The sequence below is a fragment of the Ostrinia furnacalis genome, unplaced genomic scaffold (genome assembly GCF_004193835.3).
Source record: "Ostrinia furnacalis isolate ACB-3 unplaced genomic scaffold, ASM419383v2 OfSCF3018, whole genome shotgun sequence".
NCBI classification, from domain to species: Eukaryota; Metazoa; Arthropoda; class Insecta; order Lepidoptera; family Crambidae; genus Ostrinia; species Ostrinia furnacalis.
The window spans coordinates 1-27414 of record NW_021133257.1 but is presented as its reverse complement, the minus strand read 5'-3'; the positions used below and the strand labels follow the sequence as shown (position 1 = coordinate 27414).

Genomic DNA, 27414 nt, shown 5'->3' with positions numbered 1-27414 from the left:
GTAGATATTGAAGATTGCATAATGCCATGGCATAAGGAAACGCAGTTAAGAAAGTGGAGCGGTACCTAAAGGCTCGCCCCTCCCAGTCAGCTCAAGCTGGCCCGGCATTGGTCTCTCAGGGGCATGGTATGGGGCATGATGACCTTCCGGATCATATTGATGGCAAACATGGCCAACCTGGGTGGGCCCAGCTTGTTAAGTCATCCTAAGCTCCACGCGATAACTACTTAATAAACTAGCTATTAAGATAATAGAGGCATTGCATTTCATGCTATAACTTCCATTTAGATATTATGCTAATGGCAGATTGTTGACTAATCCATTTGAATTTAATTAATTTCATATAGCATGTATTGTATGTACCTAGTCCTATAGTATGTACTGAACTATTGGCTGTGGGTGTATTTACTAGCCGAACAAATTGGCTCTACTATCCACATATTTTCATTCAAATTGATAGACCTCTCATTCAAATAATTTTGAAAATCCGTGTTTTTTTATTAGGTACGTTTAAAATAAAAACAGCTATCATATAATAATTTGTTTTGGTAGTTTTCACGATTATGCTAATGCGACAATAGGTATGACATATCAATTATAACATAACTCTACAAAATACATCCCACCTCCATCCGAAAATGTCTCCAGCCAATTTCCCAGCTTTAACTTCGCTCCAAATTATGTTACACTAGGCAACAATATCCGTAGCTATCCGAATATGCACCGCCCATGCATCGGTAATCAATAACGGTATCCCGGGTAACCCACCTATCCTATCATGCGTACTAGGTCTCATCTATAAATAAACCTAGGTACATTTCCTCTTACCTAAATTCGATATTCAGTCACGGGGATGTTGTTAAATACAACGTTCGAGAATCACCTATAAACTTATCTTGATGGAACTGCAACATTCTGTAACTTCCGAGGACAATTACTTACCTAACCCTTTTTTATTGGCAAGGTAGAGAAAAACAACAAGATAGAGAAAAGTAGGTAACATTGATACCTACTCGTACTTATATTAACCCCTTATATTACTTTAAAACTCATTTATTTTTTGCAAGTAAGCTTTTAAAAAGCGCTTTTACGCGTCCCAATATTTGTGCTTTAAACCTACCACTGCTACGGGACAATAAGGCTGACTTACACCACCTAACTGACCGTAACTATAACGATAACCGGTGTTTTTTGTATGGAGTTTGACTTGACGTTTGTCAAAGTTAAAGTAAGATGGCGCAACCCAGCCTTAGGATTGGATAAACAGCGCAAGAAACTCAGTCGATATTAAAATTCATGAAAATGTAGCTTTCAATTGAAAAACATCTAACACCCGTATTCACAAACGACGCTTGCTTGAGTGAAGCAGCATATCGAACGCACAGCGTTGAATAGAGCTATGTGATTGGTTCGTGTCACCCTGTGCGTCCACGCGCACTGTGAGACCTCATAGTAATGTTTGTGAATACGGGCGTAAGTGTAAGATGTGTAAATAAGTATCAGTTGAAGTTGAATACTTACTTAAGTAGGTAGGTAACTTTATTTTGTGAAAAACTGTTCTAGTTTTCAGCTATTTCAGTTTTCGACAACTCTGTTTTGCGTAATTAACGAATTTATTAATACAAGAGCAAGCAGTGTTCTTCTTCTTTTCGTGTCGACAATAAACCTACACAGTGTCAGCCCAAAACTCGGCCACAAGAGTGGCATTGTCAGCAGCACTCATCAAATCCTCCTGAGTGCAGTTGCTTGGCAAGTCATTCCATGTTTTTATGTATTACGTGAATTATACTTACATTGATGATGGTCTGAAAATCAATACCATCATTACATTATTTAAAACATGTCTGTAGCACTGGGTATTGTTTTCTATTTATGGTGACAAAAAACCATGTGACATTACAAGAACTGCAACATGTTTACAAGAACCGAAGCGATGTTCATGCGAAGCTCGCTTTGCATACAACTCATTGTTTGCTGAATCTAACGATGTATTGTCATTGTGCTGATATTGATATAACTACGATAGGTAGGTAAGTGTAGCTAACACAATACCACCGCTAGGTAGAATAAGGTAGAATACCACTATACTATTAGGCAGTGTCTGTCCAACATATAACATCAATAGACTTCTTCTATCGTTGGGATTGAACCAACTGAAGTCACAACCATGGGTTCTAAATCGATTTATAATTCGATTAAGCTTTCGTAAGATTTCTGAAAAAGGTCCTGGAAGTAAAATAAAAACCAAAATACGTATTAAGTAATTTAATAAAATTTCTTCAATATAAGAATATGTCCGATTCCATCTATATAATACAAAGCATTTCAAAAAGGGAAAATACCTACATATAAAATACAACCTTCTGCATCTTCACCACGGACTCAAATGCCCTAACACGCTGACATTGGCTGACGTCGTGTCGGCTGCGGTACAATAGACGACCTCCCAGCTAGTGCCTTTAGCGACCCCAATAGAACACGGAATAATGTACGAACTACATTAATACATCGATTGAATATCATAAAAGTTCGGTAAAATTCAACTACGTTAGAAGCACCGTAGAAAAACAGATATTGCCCTACGAAAGACACATTCGTTATATACGAGATCGTTTATTGCACTAATGGGTTACATAGTAAGGACAGTTGCGACAATTTTCTCAAGGTTTATTTACATACAACTACAAAATTTTATTGCAAACTCATATGAATATTTACAGATGAAGTGGTATTAAACACGTGTACAAAACTGTGATGTTGATAGGAAAGCAACTAAGGTCCAAAAAGATAACAAAGGTTGAAATAAAATCGACATCTTCATAATAAATAAATTGTGTATAATACTATTTACAATCTCTCATGATAGACTGTGTAAATAATTCGACACTTCTTCTGTTTTTAAAACATGGCAGTAGAAAAAACAATTTTAAAAGAACAAAATGGGCGCTCCGATATGACGTAGGTTATACTCGTCTACGATCATGGCTAGATACAAAACAGAAGTACCATGAGATTCTTGTGATACGGAGGGTACAGGGTTAGATGGAATAGACAGTGGGGTTCAAGGGTTTGGATAAATAAACACGTCATAAAAGACGATGAGTGAATTTTCCAAGTTTAGAGAGGCAGGTTAAAGTATCTGGAAGAGTTTCTTGAGTTCCACCATGAGTTGCCAATCGGTCTTCACCAGGTCGTCTCTGAAGTAGTCTTTGCAGGCGTCGATACTTGCACGAGATATCTGAAACAAATAAACATCGTATTAATTTATTGACCTCCACGACGCAGCTCGAATATCGCGAAAAAAAAACTATTGCTGGTCCAATATCAGTCCATCATTCGCACTCTTCGGGAAAACCTATTTCCAAAGATGCGTAATAGGTTTCCAGTGCCTACCCTGATAAGTTTAAGTTTTGTTACCTAGATAGATATTTAAGAAGAATGGTATATAGGTCAGGTTAACACTTATTGCAGGTATATTAAATCTCATCTATGCGTCATAGTATCATCATAGTTTGCATTACCAAGAACTACAGTAGAACAATTGAATGAAAACAAAACAATTGTAAATTGAATGTATGTAAACAATGGTAGGTATGAATTATGTTATTGGAAAAGGGCAGACGCTTGCAATTGTAAATATTTATGCCACTATGCAAGGTATTGATGAATAGAGTAAACCTAAGAAAAAAACAAAGAAGATGAACGGTTCAAAGATTTTCAATATAAAACACATACATAAAGGTTCATGGTATATGCGTATAAATAGTCTGTATTAACGAGATCTACTTAACCATTCAAAACTCGTTTAGTAAGCATAGTTAATTGTAATGAGTGCAATTAATTGCTTGCATACATAAGTAGTTGGATTCCTGTAAAAATTGTGGATAGTTCCCACAAAGTATCCAGTAAAAGATTACTTTTAATTAAAAGATACGATCTTCGTCTGACCGCAAAGTATAGGTAATACAAACTTGAAGCAAGCGAGTNAAACGATGTGCAGTCTTCCGAAGTACAATGACGCTTGCACAAACACGTCTCTGTACTGCGTTAGAATAATCACATCCGTCGGCGTTCGATTCTGTATCTTCGATATTATTACGAATTTTGAAAAATTAAAAAATTAGTTTATAAAGGGGCTATTTTAGAGTAGTTTAATGCAAAAAAACAGATTTTGACGGTTGCGATCATACGACGTTGTTCGACGACGCCGACGACATGTAAATAGATGAATACGATTTGATCGAGAGAAAAAAACTAAAAATGCCTCAAGAGCGAGTTTTACATTCAAACAGGATTATAAATAAGAGCACTGGCAGAGCAATAAGGACAGCACGCCATCGAGCCGCAGTGAAATTCAATTCAATACAAATTACAAAGCCCATCGAAATGTCATAAATTAATTCATGGCTCGCAGAATTTAATTGCGGCCAAGCAAGACATCCGCAAAAACTGGTTCCAGAGCCTGGGAGCTGAGTCGCCTAAAAATAGCGGTGGAAGTTGAATTACACGAGTGGTTCATTCAGGTCGACCCAGTTTGGGGCGCATCGATTCAGCACCTCGGGGTGAATGGCTATGACGTCATTGGGAAAATAGAGCAGGTTGTGCAAGCAGGGAAGTGGGTCACGGGACCCCGCGCCCCGTGCAGCGACCGAGGCCGCCGGGAGCGCGGTCGCAGCCCGAGGAAATCCTATTACCAATTGTCAGGGAAAAACGGAGTGGGCTATTTTTAGCATCAAGGATGCGTTGAGAGTATACACCAATAAACATCGGAGGCAATCCACTTTCTAGGCCAGGTGAAATTGTCTTTGGAAATTACAGCGGAAATACAAAGGGAAAAGCAATATACTGTTGATTCAAGTTGTATACTAAGCTAGCCACAAGGTTAGATGAATGAAAACTCCTAGGCTGAATTTTTGAATACAATTTTACATTTCGTAAGTGCATTTAACATGCATCAACAATTAAATTAGATAATAATGAAACACCTTGATGGTCTTGTATGTATCTTTTTTCAGATAGAGAGAGTGTGTATGAATCTAGTGTGAATTAATAGAGATTTTAAGATTTAATAATTCTCCAAACTATTCAGGGTTGAGTAGCTAAAGCAGATTTCAGATTCAAAATACTCGCTTAAGGCAGTATGCTCCCAACAAAAAAAAGAAACAACTAACAAATAAGGTACCAAAGAACTTTTATTTTTCATTCATAATTCTCTCTCACAAAGAGCCCCCACAAAACCGCCATACCATCACAGTTTTACGACAACAATAGTCGTATTTTTCCGCAAAAGCACGCAAGTTCATCAATGAAACCGCACTGCGAAATATCAATGGAGCATCTAGAATGTCCTGACCCGGTCACTGCGCGTGTGTGCAGCCTCCACAAGCCCGTGCGCTTGTGGTGTGCTCGAGGCGATAAAGCAAACTGAACTTTATATGTTTAACGACAAGAACCACGGGTGAGCTCGGATGACAACCGGGCAACAGGGGTGCCCTAAATGTCATCGTGGTGACGTCATACTTAACCTGATAAAGCTTTATCCGTATACGAACGTGTATATCAAAACTCGTTTAGGGTTACGTAACGGCGCACCCCTGATGTGGGCATAATGCTCACCAGCCATCGATCATGGCACCCATGATCTTAAGCGAATGTGCCAAAAAATACTGATATCTGCTTTCTAACGATATTGCCCAACTTATTTTTCCTGTTTATAATTTACACCCTTTATGTTTTAATAGTGTTTAACAGAGATCTGAAGCAGATAATTTTCTATCAAAGAAGCAATTGTCATGGTGTATTTGGTTGTTTTTTCATGATGCTTTGTTTGCATACCAATTTTGTAATGGATTTATCAATGCGGTCTATTAGTGATATCAGAAAGGATGGTGTTCCTCTAATTTAGGAGCTTAAATTTTGAAGACTTTTCTCCCTTAGGTTTTATGCTATTTTATTATTACAATGACCCGTACGAGGATGACACCATACACCACAGAGATTAAACAAAGAATTTAAATTTTCAATTTGGTCGCCACTTTTCCGGCTAACATGTATTAATTTAAACCGCATAAAAACCACAGATTGTAGAATAAATGGATAGAAGTTCAAAGGAAAAATCCCAATCCAATTTCCGTGAAATATGTCAACGTTATAAAACACAGAAGTCCACGGAAGTGACAGTGGTTTATTTTCGATTCAAATGAGACGTGTTAAGTCAAGGGGCATTCCGACTGGAGTTATGTTGCGGACAACACTCGATTAGGGATGATCGAGATGCATCGATATTGGCTGGAGACGATAAGTATAGGAACATCGATAGGCCATAGATATAGGGTTTTGGCTCTCGGCGAAGCGCATGCATACAAATTACGGTGTGACAGAAATACAATTGTATAAAGTAACATCCGATGCGAGGATATCATTATTACAGATGTGCTATAACTACTAAGTTCTATTGCTATTAGAAACATAAGGCCCGACCCTTTGGATATAATCGCCATATAATCCAATTAATTGTCTACGCTTCATCAGAGTAGATGTGTTCTGTGCAGCCGACATCCTACTAATATTATCAATGCGAAAGTTTGGATGTCTGGATGTCATGATGTCTTGAAACCGATTTGTTTTTTTCCTTCCCCTCGAATCTACGATTGGCTATCGATGTAAACAACAAAAACAACATCGTGTTTTCCCAACATCGCATCCCTAGAGTCGCACGCGCATGGAAAGCGTGACGTCACACGGCCGAAAATACCGCGGCCTTCGTACGGTTGACGGAAAAGCGGCGAGTTCACACGCTCTAAGTGCTGGATGGGAGATTAAACACGATGGGGACGTGGTAAGTACGTGTCACGAGGATGTCATCAATTAAAAATTGTTCGCATAATTAGGAAATCAACGTCATGTGATGTTGATACGGCTATGGAAATGGTCCAATGAATGTGGGGAATTTTATTGTAGGCTTAGACCCTGATACATCATTATTTTGTATAAAAGTATAACTCGGACTCAGAAGGCAAAAAAGTGCAGTAGACATTTAAAGAAAGCTGCGTGCGAACATAGAATACTACGCCCTCTATCACTTAAACTATAGTAACCACTCAATTTATAAAACGTCTTTCTGAATTACTGCTACTAACTTCTATATTGATGACCACTGATGTTTCTTTCAAGCAAAAAACATCGTAAATATCTATCAGCGTCGATAGTCACTTTCTATCATTCAATGATTAGTGTTTAGGACAAAAAATCTCTATTTTACAATCCACGCAATGCTAAAAAGTAGATTAATCGCCATTACAAATCTCTGTAATTATCAACTTCCACCAACATCCTCACTAAATCGTTGACGTTATCATGGCCATCGAAAGTCGAGTAATTCGTTAGGCGATTCCGCTGACCGTATTAGCATACGTATAGAAAAAAAATACGTTACTTAGCAACAGTGTCCTCGCCTATTAAGAATTGGTGCCCCGTCCCCCTACCCCGCGAGTGTCAGTTCCCTCGACCTAGTGACCTGTCCCCCGCCCGCTGCAGCGATCAATGAAGGCAAGGGAAGGGGCGCCATTGATACAACTGCCAGTTTGCATTCATGCTGCGGATTTGCACTCGTGAATGGAAACATCGATGGGGTCTGAACGGAGCCTAGTGGGAGAATAGCTGTTAATCCGATACCAGAGAACAATGCACACGGAAGCGCATTATCTTTAACAGTTCTTTGATAAACACTGTTAGTTCAGAGTTCAATGAAAGCTTTAAACAGAGGCTTGTAAATGCCGGTAATCTTGCCATCTCGAGCCGGTTACACAGCTCGTTAGCAGCCTCGTCTTGGTTGGTTAAAATTATTATGTTATTTTTGTATAAATTCCAAATTTAGAGGTTCTATTTCGAATGTTTACTTTAATGGACACAATAGCCGGGGAGATCGCGCGAACTAGAAATCGCATGTTGTTGGCAAGTGTGGTTTAGTCAAAAATGGAACATGTTTCTGAACTGATGGCTAGATTTCAAGGCCTTAAGCTCGACAGCGAGAGATTTATAGACCGTTGCTTTACTACTTATGTGTGTTGGCAATGCACTCTAAAATGAATTTGCATTGAATACGGATTAAAATGAGATATAAGTTGCAAAATAATCTGACAATCTGTCCAAAATAATAATCTATCGGAATCGGTTGGAATTTTCACTCTTGAATATATTAAAGTTTCAATAGTGGACCTTTGACTCGTTTGTCAAGTTCGCGCGTAGCAACCGAACAAAGCACGCGTTCAACTTTATCAACACATCGCGAAATACATTTTAACACGGCAGTCTTTGTAAACCTGTCCGCAAGCACACACGCGATAGCCGGCCAATACGTTTGCAGTTTGCGTACATTTCACAAACAAATATCGCCTCCGACGGTGTATACTCGTATCGCAACAAAATATACACAACCACGACACACTGTTTCCGTTCTATTCTCGAATGCTAACATTTGCTGAGGTGCAGGACAAGTAAATAATCCTACGGCGCGGTGTTTCTAATAATAGCGCGTGTCAATCGGCACATTTGTCTAGCTCGCGAAAATAGTCTAATCGCACAATGAGGGCCATTCATTAATCGTATCATGGCGGCCGCTCACACAGCCGGTAAAATGTTTAGTCTGCGCTTGGTAGCGCAATTTTTTACATGCAAAAAACGCACGATGCTGCTCGAAAGAACTTCAAAGAAGCGAATTTGATTTATTGGTTTTTCAAAGCTTATTTAGCATAGGCGCAGACCACCGATTTTTAGTTGGCCGATAGTTGGGCCCGATTTTAATTTGTATGAAGAATCGGCCAAATCAATTCGGTGTAGTGCGCACTTCCATATATGCCCATACTGATCAACTGCCCGACTAAACTATCGGCCGACGAAAAACCGATGGTCTGCGCCTAGGCTTACTGGAATCAATTTTCAATCTCATCAAACAAATGAATTCTGGTTTGCTTTAAAATCAATGTCGTCCGTCTATGCAGCATTGAATACTACTTTGTAATCGCTGATCTATTGCGCACGGTACAGTTTAATTAGAAATGTCAAATGGAAGAGCATGCAGTTAAAGAGACGTTAATGTGAACATCAACACTCAATTGAATTGAAGCCATAAATAACTACATATAAAGTTAATGGAGGGACCAAATCGTATTTTAGAACTGTATTAGAGAACCTAGTATTTTCTATCTGGGAGCACGGCAGTGCCCCCAACCAGTCGAGCAAAAAAGCGGCACGGCCGTACCATCCTTTTCTCGAAGCAATTCAGGCCATTTTCGACCCCCTGTAACTTCGTTGTGGATAAAACTAGAAGACTGAATTTTCAGTAACCATGCAGGCATTGTAAAGACACGGTATATTTCAAATTTCATTCAATTTGAACCAGTAGTTTAAGAATTATAACGGGTCAAAGTTTCTTAATTTTGTCACTCACTGACTGACTCACCGATCATCAAAACTCTAAGGCACTTCTAGAAGACCTAGAAGCTTCAAATTTGGAATATAAGTAGTGTTNTTTTCTTTATATCCAAAACTTCTGTTAGACCTTTTTCTGCGAGTATGCATTTTATCCTGAAAACCCAGTTGTCGTATGCCCCTGCACTCAATTGCGGTAGCGGCGTGTTACTACTTGACATCGCCATTTTTATATTTCACAAATCCGCTTTTTCCCGAATAATCTACAATTAAAACTTTCCCTAACTCTAACTAACGGGCGTCTGGGCCCATAACCTATCAGAACTTGTGTTTCTTTAATGAAAAGACCGATAGTTAGCGAGATAAGCATTTATTATTCGGGTTCTTACACAGACACATCTTGTTCGTACATAGCCGGAAGAGGGAAGAGCGTTCTACCGGAAACAGTTAACTTTTTAATATTTAATACACTTCCAAAGATAATATAATCCTAACAGATCCCATCAAAAACAATACTTGTCAGAAAAACCAAGTCTCGCAACTCAGTTGTTCTACGGTAAAAAGTTGTGAGATCCATGTAATACCACCATGCAGTCCATACCATGTAGTCCAGGCCAGGAAATCTTTAACGTTTTACATAAATTATTGACTTGGCCATCGCATGAAAACACGTGTAAATTAAATTATTTAGTGCGATGGCCAAGTCAATAATTTATGTAAAACGTTAAAGATTTCCTGGCCTGGACTTGGTATTACATGGATCTCACAACTTTTTACCGTAGAACAACTGAGTTGCGAGACTTGGTTTTTTTGACAAGTATTGTTTTTGATGGGATTTTAGATTTCCACGTAGCCTAAAACTTATTTGTACATTGAACAGGTTACAAAAGACTAACTTAATGCCATATGACATTCAATATTTCAGGTCAAACAGAAATTCCAGTAAGCGGTGCTACTGTTTATTCTGTGGGGCTAACTACGTAGATTCATACCATCGATTGATAATAACGAAATCGCAATAACAAATAGGCTTAAAGTTTATAAATAAATGTGAAATAACATCAAGTCTTTTTTCTAAATCAATTTATCATATTCAATCAAGCTTTCTACTGATTAATCTCCTTGCTCGGGCAACTTTCGCGTCGGATATTGTTACGGAGTCAAGATCAACCGGCAGGTTAAGGTCACGTCAAGGTTCTTTAAAATCGCGAGCCATTTCGACGATATTTTGACCCGAGGTCTCAATAAAATTAAATTGAAATCATAAAAGATAGCTTTCTCAAACACCTCTGACCGGTAAATTAATGTTATGTTATTTTACGAGCTAGTTTTACTGTTTACGATGAATATTACTGTGGGCTTAGCAACATATTAAACGCCAAGATAGAGTTCTAACCAATAACTCATTTCGTTCATCTTAATCCTAAATACCCAAATATTTGTATATTGATGATGATGATGATGATGATGATGTACGTTCCAAAAGGAACCCCCATGCAAAATTTGAGACTTAACACTTGTAGTTTCTGGGATTTCGTGATAAGTGAGTGAGTCAGTGACCTTTCACTTTTATAAATGTTGATATAAAATTATATTGTTGAAATCAATAAGAAAATATGTGACATACACATGACGTCACTGATTGATTTGTAAACAGTTAGAGGGGCACCGCGTTTTGACAGCTTAAAAGAGGAGACTCTCCAATGGACTCTCCATCATTCAACTATCCAATTACCGAATATTAGCAATCGAGTAGCAGAATTTACGTGAATGAATCAGCTTTATAATTTGTACGATGAAAAAGCGATGGACGATAAGTTTCATGGGCACACAGCCAAGGCCTTTTTCTGTTATGGTTGCTGCAAATTAATTAACTTCCTGCAGTCGGGAATAAATACCTGAGTATTATTTGACAAGTAAGCAGAATATGGTAATATTACCAATTCTAAAACGGAGAAAAGAGACATAGAGAGCATGCTTGAAAAACAACACTATTTCATATCGTACAGTTTCACCTTTACCGTAATATTACATGTCTAGTTAGTGCATAGCTGAGTCAGTGTCGGACGTATGGGAGCGGGGTGACATATAACGTGACAAAGCATATGTCACCGTAAAATTGTGAATTCCGTCAGATTATAATGTGACGTAGTTAAATTACAATCTAACCTAACCTAACCCACTGTTAGTTTACAATCTAACGGGTTATATTATAAACTGACAGAGTTCACAATTTCACGTTGACACATACAAGTCTGAAGCATATATCTGAAGTCTCGCTGATGTTTGACGTCACAAAAACACCCTCTCCGGCACTGGCTCAGTCATGTGCTTTTGAGCATTTTGACTGTTATGACATTCGTAATCGCCTGTAATAGAATCTGTATTTTTTGAATAACGATCCTAAATAGCACAAAAGAGTAAATTCAAACTCGATCTTCTTGCTTTCTCAATAAGGTTAAAAATACACAACTTACCTTGCTGACTAGGAAATCTGTCTCGTCGAAGTGTCTGCCGAACATCTTGGGCGACTCGCCGGGTATGGGTTCGATCTTGATGCACACCTCTTGCCCCTTGCGGGCCGATTCCACTTGCTTGTGGTTGCTTTCGATTGACGTCACCACTCCCAGCTCCACAAACTGTGGGAAAAGTGTCTTGTAAGTGCTATTTCGAACAAAGTCTTCGTGTAAGTTTGAACAACCAAGATAATGTAAATGGAGGAAAACAACTGGACAAAATAACAACAGAACTAGGCTTCAGCATCTTTTTACGAAACTCTAGTCTAAAGTTTAGATTTTGTGACTAAAATCTTGTCTGATGTGCAGTCGACTATCCATAATATTTTATCCAAAAGCTAGTCACCAATAAAGAACAATAAGTAACAATATTTCCCAGAATTTCTCTACACAATATTGCCGAATATTGATCAAAGAATTTATATCTTATTTAAGGATTTAGAGTGAGCAATATCATGACGTCTTAGTCAACAAAGTTTCTCTTCAGCCTCTGTCCGTTCATTACAATTTTCATTTTTCATTGTTAAGGGATTCTATGCTATGAGATATAAGGGAACAAGTAAAAAAAAATATGGGAAAATATTCGTATACCATACAGAGTAATTCATAAAGTTAATAAGCAGAGATGTTATGGATATCCGTAACCGTAACCAAAACTTTCGGATATCCGTAATAAAAAAATATCCGAATCCATAACCATAACAGATTCAAATGTTTCGGATGTAGGCAGATGAAATTGTTTTTTGTATAGCATTATAATTATGTAAAGGCATAACAGCCTGATTTACCTTTATAATGCCATCGATGTAAAGTGTGCGGCCATGAATGAACCGTGTTGGACAACTATTGTAAATTGCATTCTAAAGCGTAATATCCGTAACCGTAACCGAAACTTTCAGATATCCGAAATAAAAAAATATCCATAACCGTAACCGAAACCGGTATAATATTATTCCTATATCATCCCTATTAATAAGTTAATAACATTTTTTCCATAATTACCCATACCTCTCTACTCAGCTTACCTCTTTGCTGGGCACACAGATGGGAGTGCCCTCCTTGACAATGCCTGCCTCTACCATCACGCCAGCCACGATCGGGTCACGCGAGTTGAACACGAATTGTGGCAGGATCTGTTAAAAACATACAATGTCAATGCCAGTGAATTGTAGCGTATAGGTATCGGTATTGAGGGACTGAACAGTGCATAGGAACTGAGTTAGCAAAGGCGAGGCATCAGATCAAAGCATTTTTCTTGTAGGAACCCTCTAAATGGTTGCCTGAAATATAAATTCGACCAATGAATTTCTATTTCAGGCCAAATTGGAAATCATTCTTTCACAGTTATGTACCGTGTGAGACCAAATTGTCAAAACCTAGACTCAAGCAAAGTAGAAGTTTAAATCTATGTAAGACCACTTATGTACCTAGAATTACGCAAATAAAGAAATTTGATTTGATTTGTTTTCTGACTACGATGAAAAACGAATGACGATGTTTATGATGATCAAAGAAATTAAATGTCTTTATTCAATTTTTATCAAGATTTGGCACATAGGAAGGTAAAAAGGTCTCCCAGGTCGAACAAATGTCGATGCTACTGCTACGGCTGATGATGATCATGGTGATAATGATGATTTTACCTTAAGCTTGCAGGCGAAGACGGCGATGTGCTTGAACTCCTCGCGCTTCCTCTGCTTGAGCTCCTCGCGGTAGGCCATGAACTTGTCGAACAGGTGGTAGATGATGTCTGCTGCGAATATCTATGATGATGATGAAAGAAGACAAAGGATGATGATGATGACTGACCTTAAGCTTGCAAGGGAAGACGGCGATGTGCTTGAACTCCTCGCGCTTCCGCTGCTTCAGCTCCTCGCGGTAGGCCATGAACTTATCGAACAGGTGGTAGATGATGTCCCCCGCGAATATCTATGATGATGATGATGACTGATGACTGACCTTAAGCTTGCAAGGGAAGACGGCGATGTGCTTGAACTCCTCGCGCTTCCGCTGCTTCAGCTCCTCGCGGTAGGCCATGAACTTGTCGAACAGGTGGTAGATGATGTCCCCCGCGAATATCTATGATGATGATGATGACTGATGACTGACCTTAAGCTTGCAAGGGAAGACGGCGATGTGCTTGAACTCCTCGCGCTTCCGCTGCTTCAGCTCCTCGCGGTAGGCCATGAACTTGTCGAACAGGTGGTAGATGATGTCTGCTGCGAATATCTATTATGATGGTGATGATGATGACTGACCTTAAGCTTGCAGGGGAAGACGGCGATGTGCTTGAACTCCTCGCGCTTCCGCTGCTTCAGCTCCTCGCGGTAGGCCATGAACTTGTCGAACAGGTGGTAGATGATGTCCCCCGCGAATATCTATGATGATGATGATGACTGATGACTGACCTTAAGCTTGCAAGGGAAGACGGCGATGTGCTTGAACTCCTCGCGCTTCCGCTGCTTCAGCTCCTCGCGGTAGGCCATGAACTTGTCGAACAGGTGGTAGATGATGTCTGCTGCGAATATCTATGATGATGATGATGATGATGATGACTGACCTTAAGCTTGCAGGGGAAGACGGCGATGTGCTTGAACTCCTCGCGCTTCCTCTGCTTCAGCTCCTCGCGGTAGGCCATGAACTTGTCGAACAGGTGGTAGATGATGTCTGCTGCGAATATCTTCACGCCTAACTGGTCGGCCAACTCTTGGGCATCGCGTTCGATCTGTACACAACATAATTTAGGTGACAATATTTCAACGGTTAGTTGGGTTTTCATTGGCCGTCAAGATCCTGGCTGCACAGGAGTTGCAGCGGTGGGAATAGTCCCGTGAAAATAGGTAAACAGTGTCAATGTCAGACTGCCGATTTGAGGGTCGGTACTTCGAAACCCATTGCCACTAGACTATTGTGGTGAGCCTTCTCGTAACACAGGCATATTTTTAGCTTAGCTCGAGGGGTTACTTCTAGTAATTTGTGCTTTAAAGGGTGTAAAAGATGCTAAACTTCTCAGGCTGTGAATGACCTAAAGGGACAACCTATATTGAACTATTAAAATAAGCTTTAAATCCTAGTTACACAGAAGTTTCAGCGGTGGTAAGTAACAAAACAATGAATCATAGATACTTTTACGTGAAATTTTTTTCGTAAGTGTTACATTCAAAGTGTGTTAGCGTCGTAAGTATTCAAACAATATAACGTACCTTGACATCGAAAGCCAATATGGTGGCGTACTGCGAGTCATGCTCCAACATGGCGGATGCCTTCATCACGTCGCGCTTTACCACCGGCCCTATCCGAATGGCCGAGTACTGTGGACAAATTATAACACATATTACTACAGTCCGAGATGGTTTTTGGTGCTGCTGATAATGTACAATAAAGGTACCGCGCAAATATGTTTTAACAGATTAATAACGAAGTAGAAAGAAGATATTATATATTGAAATTACTACTATCATTATGTAGCTTATATTTGGGTGTACAAGTTACTACAAGAAGCAGTTGGCACTTTTCAATGTACTATTCTTGATCATGAATCCATGAACCACTTCTACTATGAAATCAATGGTGATGGTGACAGCGAGAAATAAAATCTGCTTTTGAATCAAGAAACCACTGTTTGGTTAAATCAATCGATTTTTTTGTATGGAACACATAGGTGTTTTTGATATTTTTCAATGTTATATTTGAATGGATATAACCTCTTCAGCATACGAACCAGCGTTGCCAGACGTCCCGATTTTGGCGGGACGTCCCGATTTTTTTATCAAATTTAAATGTCCCGCGCGGGACAGGCTCGGTCCCGCTTTTCGGAGAGAGACACTCACTTCACCAGACTATTGTTTGAAACGCCATATTTAACATAAAACTTTTTTAATTTCGATTTTTGTTTTTCTTTTTCTTTTTTTATTCTAAAGACGAATTTAACGATAGAGTAAATCTGTACCTCTAGCATGAACAACTTTCGTCATCGAATCGTTTGCGTATTCGATAAAATTCGATACTCAACCTTCGAATTAAACGATAACGTGACAATTTTGATTCTCAAAATAAGTTTCGTGCAACCATTTCTTACACTAAGTTCACTTAACGACACGTTCACAAGGGCGCTGTTGTACATAGTTTTCGTACTAAATTTTTTGATGGCGATTCGAGTACGCAAACGATTTGAACTCGAAAGTTTTTCGTGCTAGCCGTACTGATTTAAAATACTATTTTTTTGTTAAAATACATTTTCTATGGCTACTTTTGCTATATATTGTCACGTAAACGTAATTTTAAGTCAAATAAAAAGACAAATATTTGAAAACCTTTGATTACGTTTTTTTACTATGTCCCGCTTCGGACGGAAGAATCCCGCTATTTTCACTCAAAAAGTACTAAAGTCCCGACTTGGCGAAAAAAAAAACTGGCAACGCTGATACGAACATACGCATATAGCGCATACGCACATAGCGGACGCCTCTTCAGCATAGCTTGTAGTTTGATGTTATGTACTGTATTTTATTTTTATGCTGTTAAGTATTCTTATTCCTTTTTTAAGTCGGTCAAAAAGATGACGTCACATACCGGGATCTTGCTAGTCCTAAGGAACTCCAGCAGCGCTTCAAGCGAGCCGAGTGTAGATGCCTGCACGTACACGCCGCGCTCCGTCAGCTTGATCGACGACAGGGCCGACTTCAGCTCGCGCGCCACCTCCTCTCTGTAGGCAAAGATACATCGCTGTAATAGCCGTAGTTGAACCTTAAAGCTAGGGAATATGGTCCAATATTCAAAAGCCAGTCAGGATGGGATCCCTCTATGCGGGCAAAGAAACATAAGTATAGCTAGTTGGACCTTAAGTTAAAAAGATATGGTCCATAATTCAAAACCAAGACAAAATAGGGAAGAAACAAGTAATAGACAATATGGATCGTTGGACCTTAAATAAAAGGTATAGATAGGCCAAATTCAAAAGCCAGATATAATAAGACGGGCCTCCTCTCTGTAGGCAAAGAATAAAGATACATCACTGTATTAGCCTTAGCTGTATGAACCTTAAAACTAGGGAATATGGTCCAATATCAAAAGCCAGGCAAAATAGGATCCCTCTCTGCAGACAAAAAAACAAGTTGGACCTTAAATTAAAGAGATTAGTTTAGAATTCAATATTCAGATAGAATAGGACTCCTCCCTGCTGGAAAACCAACAACTTATGGGCAAGGCCAGTTGGACCTTATATCAAAAAGATATGGTCCAAAATTCAAAAGCCAGACAGAATAAGATCTCTCTCTTCTGGCAAAGAAACAACTAATGGCATGGCTAAAGCCTGGTCCGTGAGCACGTAGAATCCCGTCCAATGACCCCAAGCTGCCCATCCTTGTCACTCGCACGTAATTATATTGCTGTCGCGCTCGCACACTCACTGCAGGCGCGCGTCGCACAGTCGCGACAGCAATATAATTACGCGCGAGCGATAAGGATGGGTAGCTTGGGGTCATTGGACGGGATTCTACGTGCTCACGGACCAGGCTTTAGTTGGACCTTAAATCAAAGAGATATGATCCAAAATTCAAAAGCCAGACAAAACATGACCACTCCCATTCTTCTCGAAAAGGTGGTAAAGGACGAGTAAGGGACAAAATATGCATACATCAGGCCATCTGGCTAGCGTGGAAAGTGTGAGCAAAATTCGATATGACTCAGTTACTAGTAATGGTTCCAGCAGATTGGACCATCCCTACTCTTCCCGTATTTTAGAGGTCGTAATTTTCATATCCGATTCTAAACTAGAAGCTATGCATTATCTCCAACAAGACAATATAACTAAAATACTATTTGCAGAATATTATATGACTTACTTGAGCACGTCCACTTCATCAGGTTTTTGTGCCACCAGAAGGTTGAGACCAGCAATAGCCTTTTCCAACTCCTTAGCTGCAATCTTCACTCCTTGAGCGCCCACCACTTCTTTGTGCTCAATGTACGCGTTCTAAACAAAAAAGTTAGAAATGTGTGTCTCAAAAGGTTCATACTATACAGGGTGTTAGGTAAATGGTATATCAAGTCGACATTAGCCTATGTTAACATACGCAAATGAATAGTATAGTGAAGTCAGAACTCTGGTATTTTCTGACTAGCTGGTGTTGGCTTGATGGCAGTATTTAGGCTTTTTCCATTACTATTGATCCTGTTGGCTTCTCGAGATAAATTAATAGTATACAAATTGGAATAACCAATGACGTACAATGTTGAGAACCAATGGCAAAAAGATGATCTTGATGATCTATGAGACTTTAATCGTCTGACACTCGCGCAGCGCTCTGTTGAATACAATTTGAGAAGCTCTAGTCCTACGATACCTTAAGCGACCCGATTTCGACCTAAAGTTTAAGGACTTTAGGTTTAAAATACCTTGACGCGCAATTCCTTCATAGGCTGCGGCATCAGAAGAGATCGTATCTGCGTGACGATGGGCCCGTCTGTTCCAGCCAGCACCATGGTGTCGCCTTCGTGAAGGGTTCCGTTGATCAGGATCGTATCGCTTGTCGTGGAAGGCTGGGGGATCCAATTTAGACCTAAAGTTTAAGGACCTTTGGATTAAAATACCTTGACGCGCAATTCCTTCATAGGCTGCGGCATCAAAAGAGATCGTATCTGCGTGACGATGGGCCCGTCTGTTCCACCCAGCACCAGTGTCGCCTTCGTGAAGGGTTCCGTTGATCAGGATCGTGTCGCTTGTCGTGGCAGCCTGGGGGATCCGATTTAGACCTAAAGTTTAAGGACCTTTGGTTTACAATACCTTGACGCGCAATTCCTTCATAGGCTGCGGCATCAAAAGAGATCGTATCTGCGTGACGATGGGCCCATCTGTACCAGCCAGCACCATGGTGTCGCCTTCGTGAAGGGTTCCGTTGATCAGGATCGTGTCGATCGTTGTGCCCAGCCCGGGGATCGCTTTCACCTGGTACAGATAGAATAACAATATTTTACCGGTTATTGTAAGTGAAGTACAAAATTCGAAGCGTCGAGTTCTATTTTTGCAGTCTCGAGGTGACTTGGCAGGGCTCAGTGAGTAGTACTTAGTAGGCAGGCTCGTACACCCTAGCCTAAGAGAGTTCGAGACTTCAAAAGAGCTCGAGTCTCAAAATTAACGCGAGCCGTACATTAAAAAAAACTAAATTAGAACTCGAAAGATTAAAGAATGTATTATGTTATAAAGAGCACCGTAGATGCTCTTAATCTATTGTGCTTTACTCTACATGTCCTCATTCATCAACAGCTCATCACTACTAAAGCGTAGAACAAGACTAGTGCGCTCAAAAAGACTTGAGTCCTGAAAAAGCCTTGAAATCTCAAAACAGCTCGAACCAAAACTCAAGCTCTGAAAAAAAACTCCCAAGTCGTAGAGCTTCATAAAAATGAGGCGAGCACTGTAAACAACACCGAGATCTAGACAGAGAGACTCGGAGGATTCAAGCTAAGTAAATTATTGAATGCACTAGCTTCTTCCGAACGTCGTCGTCTCGCCAGCGCCTGCGCAGCGTCAAATTAGCGCTAGCTCAGCATCCAGCAGTTGCCTAGCGCCGGATCTACGCAGCGCTTGCGTCGCTTTCGCGTGAGGCCAATGCAACGTTTTTTCGGACAAGTATCACAACAAAAGTCGTACCTCGAGCACGGTAGCTAACAGCTGGTGCGAGAACACCAGCCGTTTGTGCAGCGGGCCCTCACAGGCTTGCACGATCATGGCCAGTAAGTTGCCCATGCCTTCGCCCGTGACCGCTGAAGTAGGAACCAGGGACACGTAGGTGCGAGGGTCCGGGTTCTCGTAGAACAGAGCTGCATTCAAACCCTGCGAAAAAAGACAAGTGTTCAGAATATGAACAGTTTATCATACATGCTTTATTTATGTAAGTTTAAGGCTGTGTTGCACCATCTAACTTTGACCGTAACTATGACGATAACCGGTGTTTTTTGTGTGGAGTTTGACAGATTTTTGACGTTTATCAAAGCTAAAGTTAGATGGTGCAACCCACCCTAAGATGTTTAGAAATTGCATAAACTTTTTTGGATGCAACAGTCTGTTGTAACCAGAACACTGTTTTATGTGTCCTAAAATGACTGCAAATAATTCATAAGAAAATTCGTCAACTACTGTTTTTGATTTGGTAGAGTACTGAAAACAACATCACTCACTCTCTCTAAAATCTATTTTTTTTCTTTTGCAAAAAATTCGGACACTTTTACACATCCTATTATATAGTCTGGTCCGTGAGCACGTAGAATTTTGTCCAATGACCCCAAGCTACCCATCCTTATCGCTCGCGCGTAATTATGTTGCTATCCCGCTCGCACACTCACTGCGGGTGCCAGTCGCACAGTCGCGACAGCAATATAATTAACGCGCGAGCGATAAGGATGGGTAGCTAGGGGTCATTGGACAAAATTCTACGTGCTCACGGACCGGGCTTTAGATAGGTTACAATAGGATGCGTAAAATTGACAGAATTTTTTGAAAACTCGCACGAAAGAAAAAAAATATTTCAGATTCCAGAGAAAGTGAGTGATTTACAACCAAACTTACCTGTTCAGCGAACTGCAGCATGACATCCTTGCTCCTCTTCTCAAACTCCAGCTGTGTGTTAGGCTGCTGCATCTTCAAGATATCCCTCACGTCTTTACGCTGTGCGCTCTGCCAGTCGTACAGACGGTCTATCTTGTTCAAAGCCACGATAAACGGCGTCTTCTTTTGTTTCAACATGTTGATGGATTCTATAGTCTGAGGCTCGAGACCGTGCATAATATCTACGACCTGAAATGTATAAGTTTAGTTATTATAAATTGGGCAATAGGCCAGATTAAAAAAAAACTTTTGGTCTGTCAACTATATTATCAAAAAATATTGGACACGTATATTTTTATTTGCCAATCAATCAAGTTATTACAAAGTTATGATGCGTTGAAGTTCCGCGTGACGTCACAATGTGCTACATTTTTAACCACGCCTTGACGTCACGGGCCTCTTCTTTTGAAATTTAGCTCTCTCTCTTTCTATTTTCATTAGTTCGAAAAAGTTAAAAATATGTGTTGAGTGTTAAATTAAATGACGGAACAAATCAAACTCTTGCTTTTTTTGCCCAGGAAACAAGTTAAGTCAACTCCTATTAAGAACTATTAAGAATTGTTATTTAAAGTACCTATTAAATACTTACAAGAATGGCAATATCACAAAGTGAAGATCCTCTGTTTCTCAAGTTACTGAAGGACTCGTGCCCGGGCGTGTCAATGATGAGAAGACCCGGCAATTTGAAGGCTATTTCAGATACCTGCAACAATATTACAAAATATAATAGGTACATTATAAAAAAAGTACACTCGACAGCAAATAAATCGCACCACCCGCGACGCGAACTTTAAAGATTTTCTTTTGACACAATAATGGTGCCCCAACAATATTGGTGTTATTTGAAAGCCCAATAAATATCCTTAACCCTTTACCTACGGGCCCTTGGAAACCCAAAGTCGCCTCTCAATACGGGGTATTTTAACCTATAAAATTGTTTGCTCCACTTTACATCAAGATATTTTAAAAAGTATGAGACTTACGGTATTGAAATTTGGAATATTATATTCTGCAACTAACGTAGTTTCATAATTACAAGCGCATTTTACACTTAATTTGCAATTTTATTGTTTTTTTGTCGTAAACCGTGATTTAGTATTGGCTTTGCCAAAATAACAATAGATGCCACCCGTATTGAGAAGTGACTTTTGACTTGGCAACTATAGGTGCCTCCCGTAGGTAAGAGGTTAAAGAAAAACACATTTAATTTCTTAATAAATGATTAACATATACCATAAATGTGACTTGAAGAAAGACCTCACTTTGGGCTCACCTCTGGGATCAATTAGACCAAATTTTATGGTTATAAAACCAAATAATGATCACACGTGTCCTCTTTAACAGATGGATAGCGATTAATCCCAACTTAACAGTTTTATAGCCATAAAAGTTGGCTCAAGCGAAACTATCTATTTTTTGAAGAAGTGACTCTGGATCCTTCTAAAGAAACATTTTTGGGGTAAAAACCTTTCCTATAATGAAATGAAGTTTAGAACTAGGCTTTTGAATGGTACCAATATTGGTGTGAAGTGGGGATGCATACGTTTGAAAGTGCTTGTCGCGGGTGGTGCGATTTATTTGCTGTCGAGTGTATCTAGTGCATAATATCACTAATCGAAACAAAAAGCACCCTAAAACTATATCATGTTTGGATTCAACTAATTGATGCATCTTATCCTCATAACATTTTATATTTTTCCTAGCCATGAGCATATTTAGATTTTATTGTAACTAAAAAGCTAAATTGAATAGGAATAGTATGACAATGAAATATGAAAATGAGTGAATAATGAAGTGAGGGACAGTCCTCCTCCTGCAGTGGACGCTAAAGGACGAAGCACACTTTTCAACCCGGAAACGGATCGTCGTAACCGTATCAACTCGAGGCGGTCAGTGTTCTTTGTATGAAACTCCGACTGCAACGAACACATATCAGCGCGCCGAAAGGCGATACTTACGGTGTTGATTCCTTTCCAGGTTGTTATGTGTGCTATGAGCTTAAAGGTACCTGATATTCATAATGATGAGTACATGAATAAAGCCTGGTCCGTGAGCACGTAGAATTTTGTCCAATGACCCCAAGCTACCCATCCTTATCGCTCGCGCGTAATTATATTGCTGTCGCGACTGTGCGATGGGCGCCCGCAGTGAGTGTGCGAGCGCATAATTACGCGCGAGCGATAAGGATGGGTAGCTTGGGGTCATTGGACAAAATTCTACGTGCCCACGGACCAGGCTTTAGAAGATAACTTACCCCTTTAACATGCTTGGTCTGCTCCTTAATATTCTCAATCGGGACGTTAGTGGCACCGATCTGCTGCGTGATTCCTCCCGCCTCGCCATCTTGCACGTTAGTGCGCCGAAGTTTGTCAAGGATCTTCGTCTTGCCGGTGTCCACGTGGCCTAGGACGCATACCACGGCCGCGCGAAGCGGATTGTTGGTCTTGTTCGCTTCGTTCTCTTCGCGACGTTTCTGGTGAAGGTTGATATTTAAAGATAAGCTTATGGTGCGTCCACACTGGGCGAACGGGCTCGCGCGGCAAACTCGACATCCTGCGAGTTTGCCGCGCGAGCCCGTTCGCCCAGTGTGGACGCACCATTAAATCATTTAGGCTGAGTTGCATCACCTAACTTTAACGGTAATTATGACGATAGCCGGTGCTTTTTGTATGGAATTTGACAGATTTTTGACGTTTGTCAAAGTTAAAGTAAGATGGTGCAGCCCAGCCAGCCAGTTCATTCTAACTCTGACAACCGAGCTAATCTTCAATTTGATGAAATCAAGAAATAATACGAGTTTGCCTACTATTAATAACTTAGACAAAAACTGTACATGAAAGTTGCGTTTTGACAACTTATAAAAAGTATGTGAGTTACCCTTGTAAGTGGTAAGATCCTAGGAGAGATAGGAGTACATAAAATGTGATTTAACACACAGATGTAGGATAAATATATGACATGCGAGAGGGACAAAAATATAATTTGTATCTGAAAAGACATTTACCTTGACTTGTGCATAATTTCACCTACCTCTAATCTCTTCAAAATGACCTCCCTCTTCTTCTGGGCGTCAGTCATCTGATCATCATCGGAATCTTCTTCAGAGCTGTCATCATCTTCATCTGAGCTGTCATCATCTTCTTCCGAACTCTCATCATCGTCCTCTTTCTAGAAATATTTCACATCACAATTTACACATTAATTATTAAAAAAAAAATTCACAAAACTATATGGCAGAGCAGCCGATGAAGTTTATTTATTAAAAAGTAAAATTAACATACCTCCTTAGACTTATCATCTTCAGGTGAAGCTCGCTTCTCTTCTTTTACAGGTGTAACTGGCTCAGGTTCTGCTTTTTCTGCTTCATCCTCTGATGATTCAGCATCCCACGCATCCTTCACTGACTCATCATCAGATTCTTTCTTCTTTTCTTCAGGTTTTGTGTCCTCCTATGAATTAAAATTAAAGTATGTTAATAACTTATTGGGGCTTATGAGTTGCAATATGTAATTGGCTGAGTAGGATAAGGAGCTTTTTCCTGTATTCCATCTGTACCTGTACCCTCCTTAATGGCAAATAAAATGTTTGAGTTTGAGTAAAATGTTATTTAAAAATCTAGAAAGTATAGCTACCTTTTTCTTATCAACGATTTCTAATTCAATCTTCTTTTCTTCTACAGGTGTGGCGGGTGCCTCCTGGGACATTTGACTCTTCAGCCTTTGTGGCTTGATCCTAGTCCCAGGCCTCGGTGGTTTCTTCTCAGCGGAACCAATTTCAATACCTTGTGCTTTAAGTGAATCTAACAAAGCCTGCGCCCTAGCTTTCTCAGCCTTCTGTTTAGGCGTGAGTAATTTACCCTCCGCCTTAAGTCTTAGTTTTCTCTCTTTTTCCTTTTGTTTCTTTATCTCTTTACGTTCCTTTTCTAACCTTATCGCTTCTAACCTTTGGCGTTCACGTTCTTCCTCCTGTTTCAGCCTTTCTTCTTCTTCTTTCTTCATGCGCTCTTCTTCTTCTTTGACCTTCTTGAGGGCCTCTTGCATCGCAGCAATTGTTTTTTTAGTCGGCCCCTTCTTTCCTTTATCATCTTTATCAGCCTTTTCACCTTTCTTCTTTTTCTTTCCTTCTGTGGCTGGGACATCTCCCTCAGCCTCTTTTTCTTCCGAAGGTGCTTTTACCTCCTCTTTTGTTTCTTCAGGTTTGCTTTCTACTTTTTCAGGTGCTTTAGCATCAACGGCTTTTTTAGGCTCTTGCTCTTTCTCCTTTTTCTTGGCCTCCAGTTTCTTTTGCTTTTCTCTCTCTTTTTTTTCTTTCTTTTTCTGAGCAGCCGATTTTATTGTCACATCGTTTTCATTATCGCTGCCTTCTTTTTCCTCGGTGTCTTTAGGTGTTTCTTCTTTTGGCTCTTCTTTCTTGCCTTTCTTCTTTGCTTTTGGTTTTTCTTCCGCCACCTCTGCTTCCTTTGCTACTTCCGTTGCTGCAGGAGCAGCAGCCGGTTCAGTTTTGACTCCAGCGTACTCCATTTCCAACTCAGCAAGAACTTTTTCTAAATCATCATCACTGTCATCCTTCTTCCTTTTAGCTTTTTTACCCTTTTTGCCAGCTGGTTCTTTTTTTTCTTGGGTGGGTTTCTTTTGTGACTTCTGGACTGGCTTATCATCGTCCGATGAAGGAGGTGCTTCTGGCCCTGAGTCATCTCCGTCTTCAATCTCTAGGAGTGAAAAGGCACTCTTCTTTTCATCCTTTTTGCCTTTTTTCTTAGGCTTTTGCTCAGGCTCCTCATCTGACTCATCTAAACAAATAGGTATTATTGGCAATAAATAAAAAAACTGATTTCAATTTTTTTTTTTACTTATACATTTAGAAAACTACTAAATTTAAGATTAAATGATTACTTTTTAACTTTTACAACTGTAATAACTAGAAGCCAGGAATAGGATACAAGATTTCAAGATAGGAGATATTTAGCCGATTTTGGTATAGTTAATTTAAAATTACCTTCACTTTCGACTTTCTTCTTTTGATTTTTACTTGAAATTGATACATTTTTTATATTTTTTGTGACTTCTTTTATATCCTCATCGACAGACTTTTTATGCTTTGCCTTAGATTTCGGCTTTTCCTCTTCACTGTCATCGGACTCCACGATTTTCCTGGAATTGTAATGATTGCTAATTATTATGAAACAGGGTTCGAAAGGTTAATTATCATGATAATTATCGTGATAATAACAGATGGATAATTATAGGTTGATAATAACAAAAAAATGCGCTCATTAAAATGAACTGAATTCGAAGTTTTCGAACGTGTATTTCCGCACTTGCGTCTAGTGTTGGATAACTTGACAACAATCGGCAACCAAAAACATTAAAGCAACATTCGCAATCAGAATTTCTTATGAAACAATATGACAAATGTATCCTATAATGTTATTAATTATCAGATAATTATCGGATAATTTCGAACCCTGTTATGAAATAAGCTTGCTCACTTTGCATAGATCCTGAAATATTCTAACAATTCATTGAATTTTCATAATACCTATATTCATAGATAATATTTTTTTGCCTAGGTCAAATTTATGTAAATAAATAATTATCAATTTATAATAATTTAGGCAATAATTAGATGCAATATAAATTACTGAATAATATGGAAAAATACAATTTTTATGTGCCTAACCTACAAATGTCTTGTACTTACTTTTTACTCTGCTGTGTGGGCTTTACGTTGTCAATATTAGTAGTTTCGACGTCGCTGTCCCTAAAAAATAGTAAAGAGAGCCATAGCATTACAGTAATATTTGAATATATATCCAAAAACATATGCTACTGGAGACACTTACCCATCGTCAGCGGTCTGATTCTTCTTTCCTTTTTTAGCCTTACCCATTCTGTTTAGCCTGTAGGTTTTAGGTCACAATACCAGTAATATAGTGTCCTGCTTCTCTATATTTTGTAATTTCTATCATGTGAAACGCAAACAGTGCACAAATTGTTCAACTAGCCGAAAACGATCCGAGTCGTCGTGTTGGGCACGTCACAAAAAAGAAATGTGAGCCATGACTGTCAAACTATTTGTCAATACTGTCAAAAAAATCCATTGACCTATGAAAAAATAAGACCAGCCAGGCATTTTCAGACCAACCAGTGGCAACTCGTTATTTTATCAAAACTAACTGCCTGTATGAAATTCAGTTAGTCACAGATCGTTATAAAATTATAAATTGTAGCACAAATGTTATAAAAATATCCTGAAGATAAAAGTGTAAAGAAAACATTCTTCAAAATCCATTCAGTACTTATGAAGTAAAAGGGAAATTAAAACATCTATCCATCCTCACTTTATTTGTAATTTAATTGTATAACAGGAACTAGGATACTGCATCATGAAAAATGAATGTCTGATTTGATGTTCAATTTAAAATAAGTAGGTCGCGCTGCAAAAGTTGAGGCAAGACACATTCACACATGTAATATTTGAATACAGAACAGATACAAGCTCACATATCCAGAGAGCAGAAATAACAGGAGTAGCAGCGCGCGTTTATTTCCATACAAAAAAATTTCGCCATTTCCTGAGGGGTTTTTTTTTTTTTTTTATCTATTTGTGAACGTGTACCAGAGTCGTTGGACGAGCTCCTGAAAGATCCGAAACTTTTCAAACCCTTATATACTTTCGTGGTTTCAACTCTGGGAACTATTTGAGAAGAGAAAATCAGTGAATCAGTTGGAATCATCAGTGCAGTGAACTCAGTGAAGTGAAGTGTCAAACACAGATGTGATGTCTCAAATTCAAACAAAAGTTCAACGGACTTCAAAGACTGGCTTAAAAGGGCTTGCACCCAGAGCCGTGAAAAACTATATT

General features: G+C 39.4%; 1 protein-coding gene across 4 annotated transcripts; it reads right to left on the bottom strand.

The window, feature by feature from the left end:
- Positions 1–2624: 2624 nt before the first annotated feature.
- On the bottom strand, positions 2625–26614 carry eIF5B (eukaryotic translation initiation factor 5B). Of its 4 annotated transcripts, none has more exons than XM_028310442.1 (20): positions 26393–26614; positions 26251–26310; positions 25546–25700; positions 24183–25339; positions 23832–23999; positions 23581–23718; positions 22805–23023; positions 21140–21253; positions 20512–20739; positions 19597–19779; positions 18814–18891; positions 18342–18425; positions 17789–17919; positions 16518–16650; positions 15149–15256; positions 14611–14670; positions 14354–14458; positions 12971–13078; positions 11907–12068; positions 2625–3238 (listed from the first exon to the last, which is right to left on the bottom strand). In XM_028310442.1, the coding sequence occupies exons 1-20, from the start codon at positions 26437–26439 to the stop codon at positions 3131–3133; spliced, it is 3546 nt and encodes a 1181-aa protein (XP_028166243.1). In that variant the 5' UTR covers positions 26440–26614; the 3' UTR covers positions 2625–3130. The 4 variants fall into 4 exon arrangements, with proteins under 4 accessions (XP_028166243.1, XP_028166245.1, XP_028166241.1 ...); XM_028310444.1 differs by having other exon boundaries at positions 14354–14473; positions 14626–14670; XM_028310440.1 differs by lacking the exon at positions 14354–14458 and having other exon boundaries at positions 14506–14670.
- Between the last annotated feature and the right edge of the window lie 800 nt (positions 26615–27414).

Excerpts from the sequence above, each read along its gene's own strand:
- eIF5B (XM_028310443.1), bottom strand. The coding sequence starts at position 26,439 with ATGGGTAAGGCTAAAAAAGGAAAGAAGAATCAGACCGCTGACGATGG. Across the intron at positions 26,311-26,392 it reads AATCAGACCGCTGACGATGG|GGACAGCGACGTCGAAACTA; the intron begins GTAAGTGTCTCC and ends ACTATTTTTTAG. Across the intron at positions 21,254-22,804 it reads AGACCAAGCATGTTAAAGGG|GTATCTGAAATAGCCTTCAA; the intron begins GTAAGTTATCTT and ends ATATTGTTGCAG.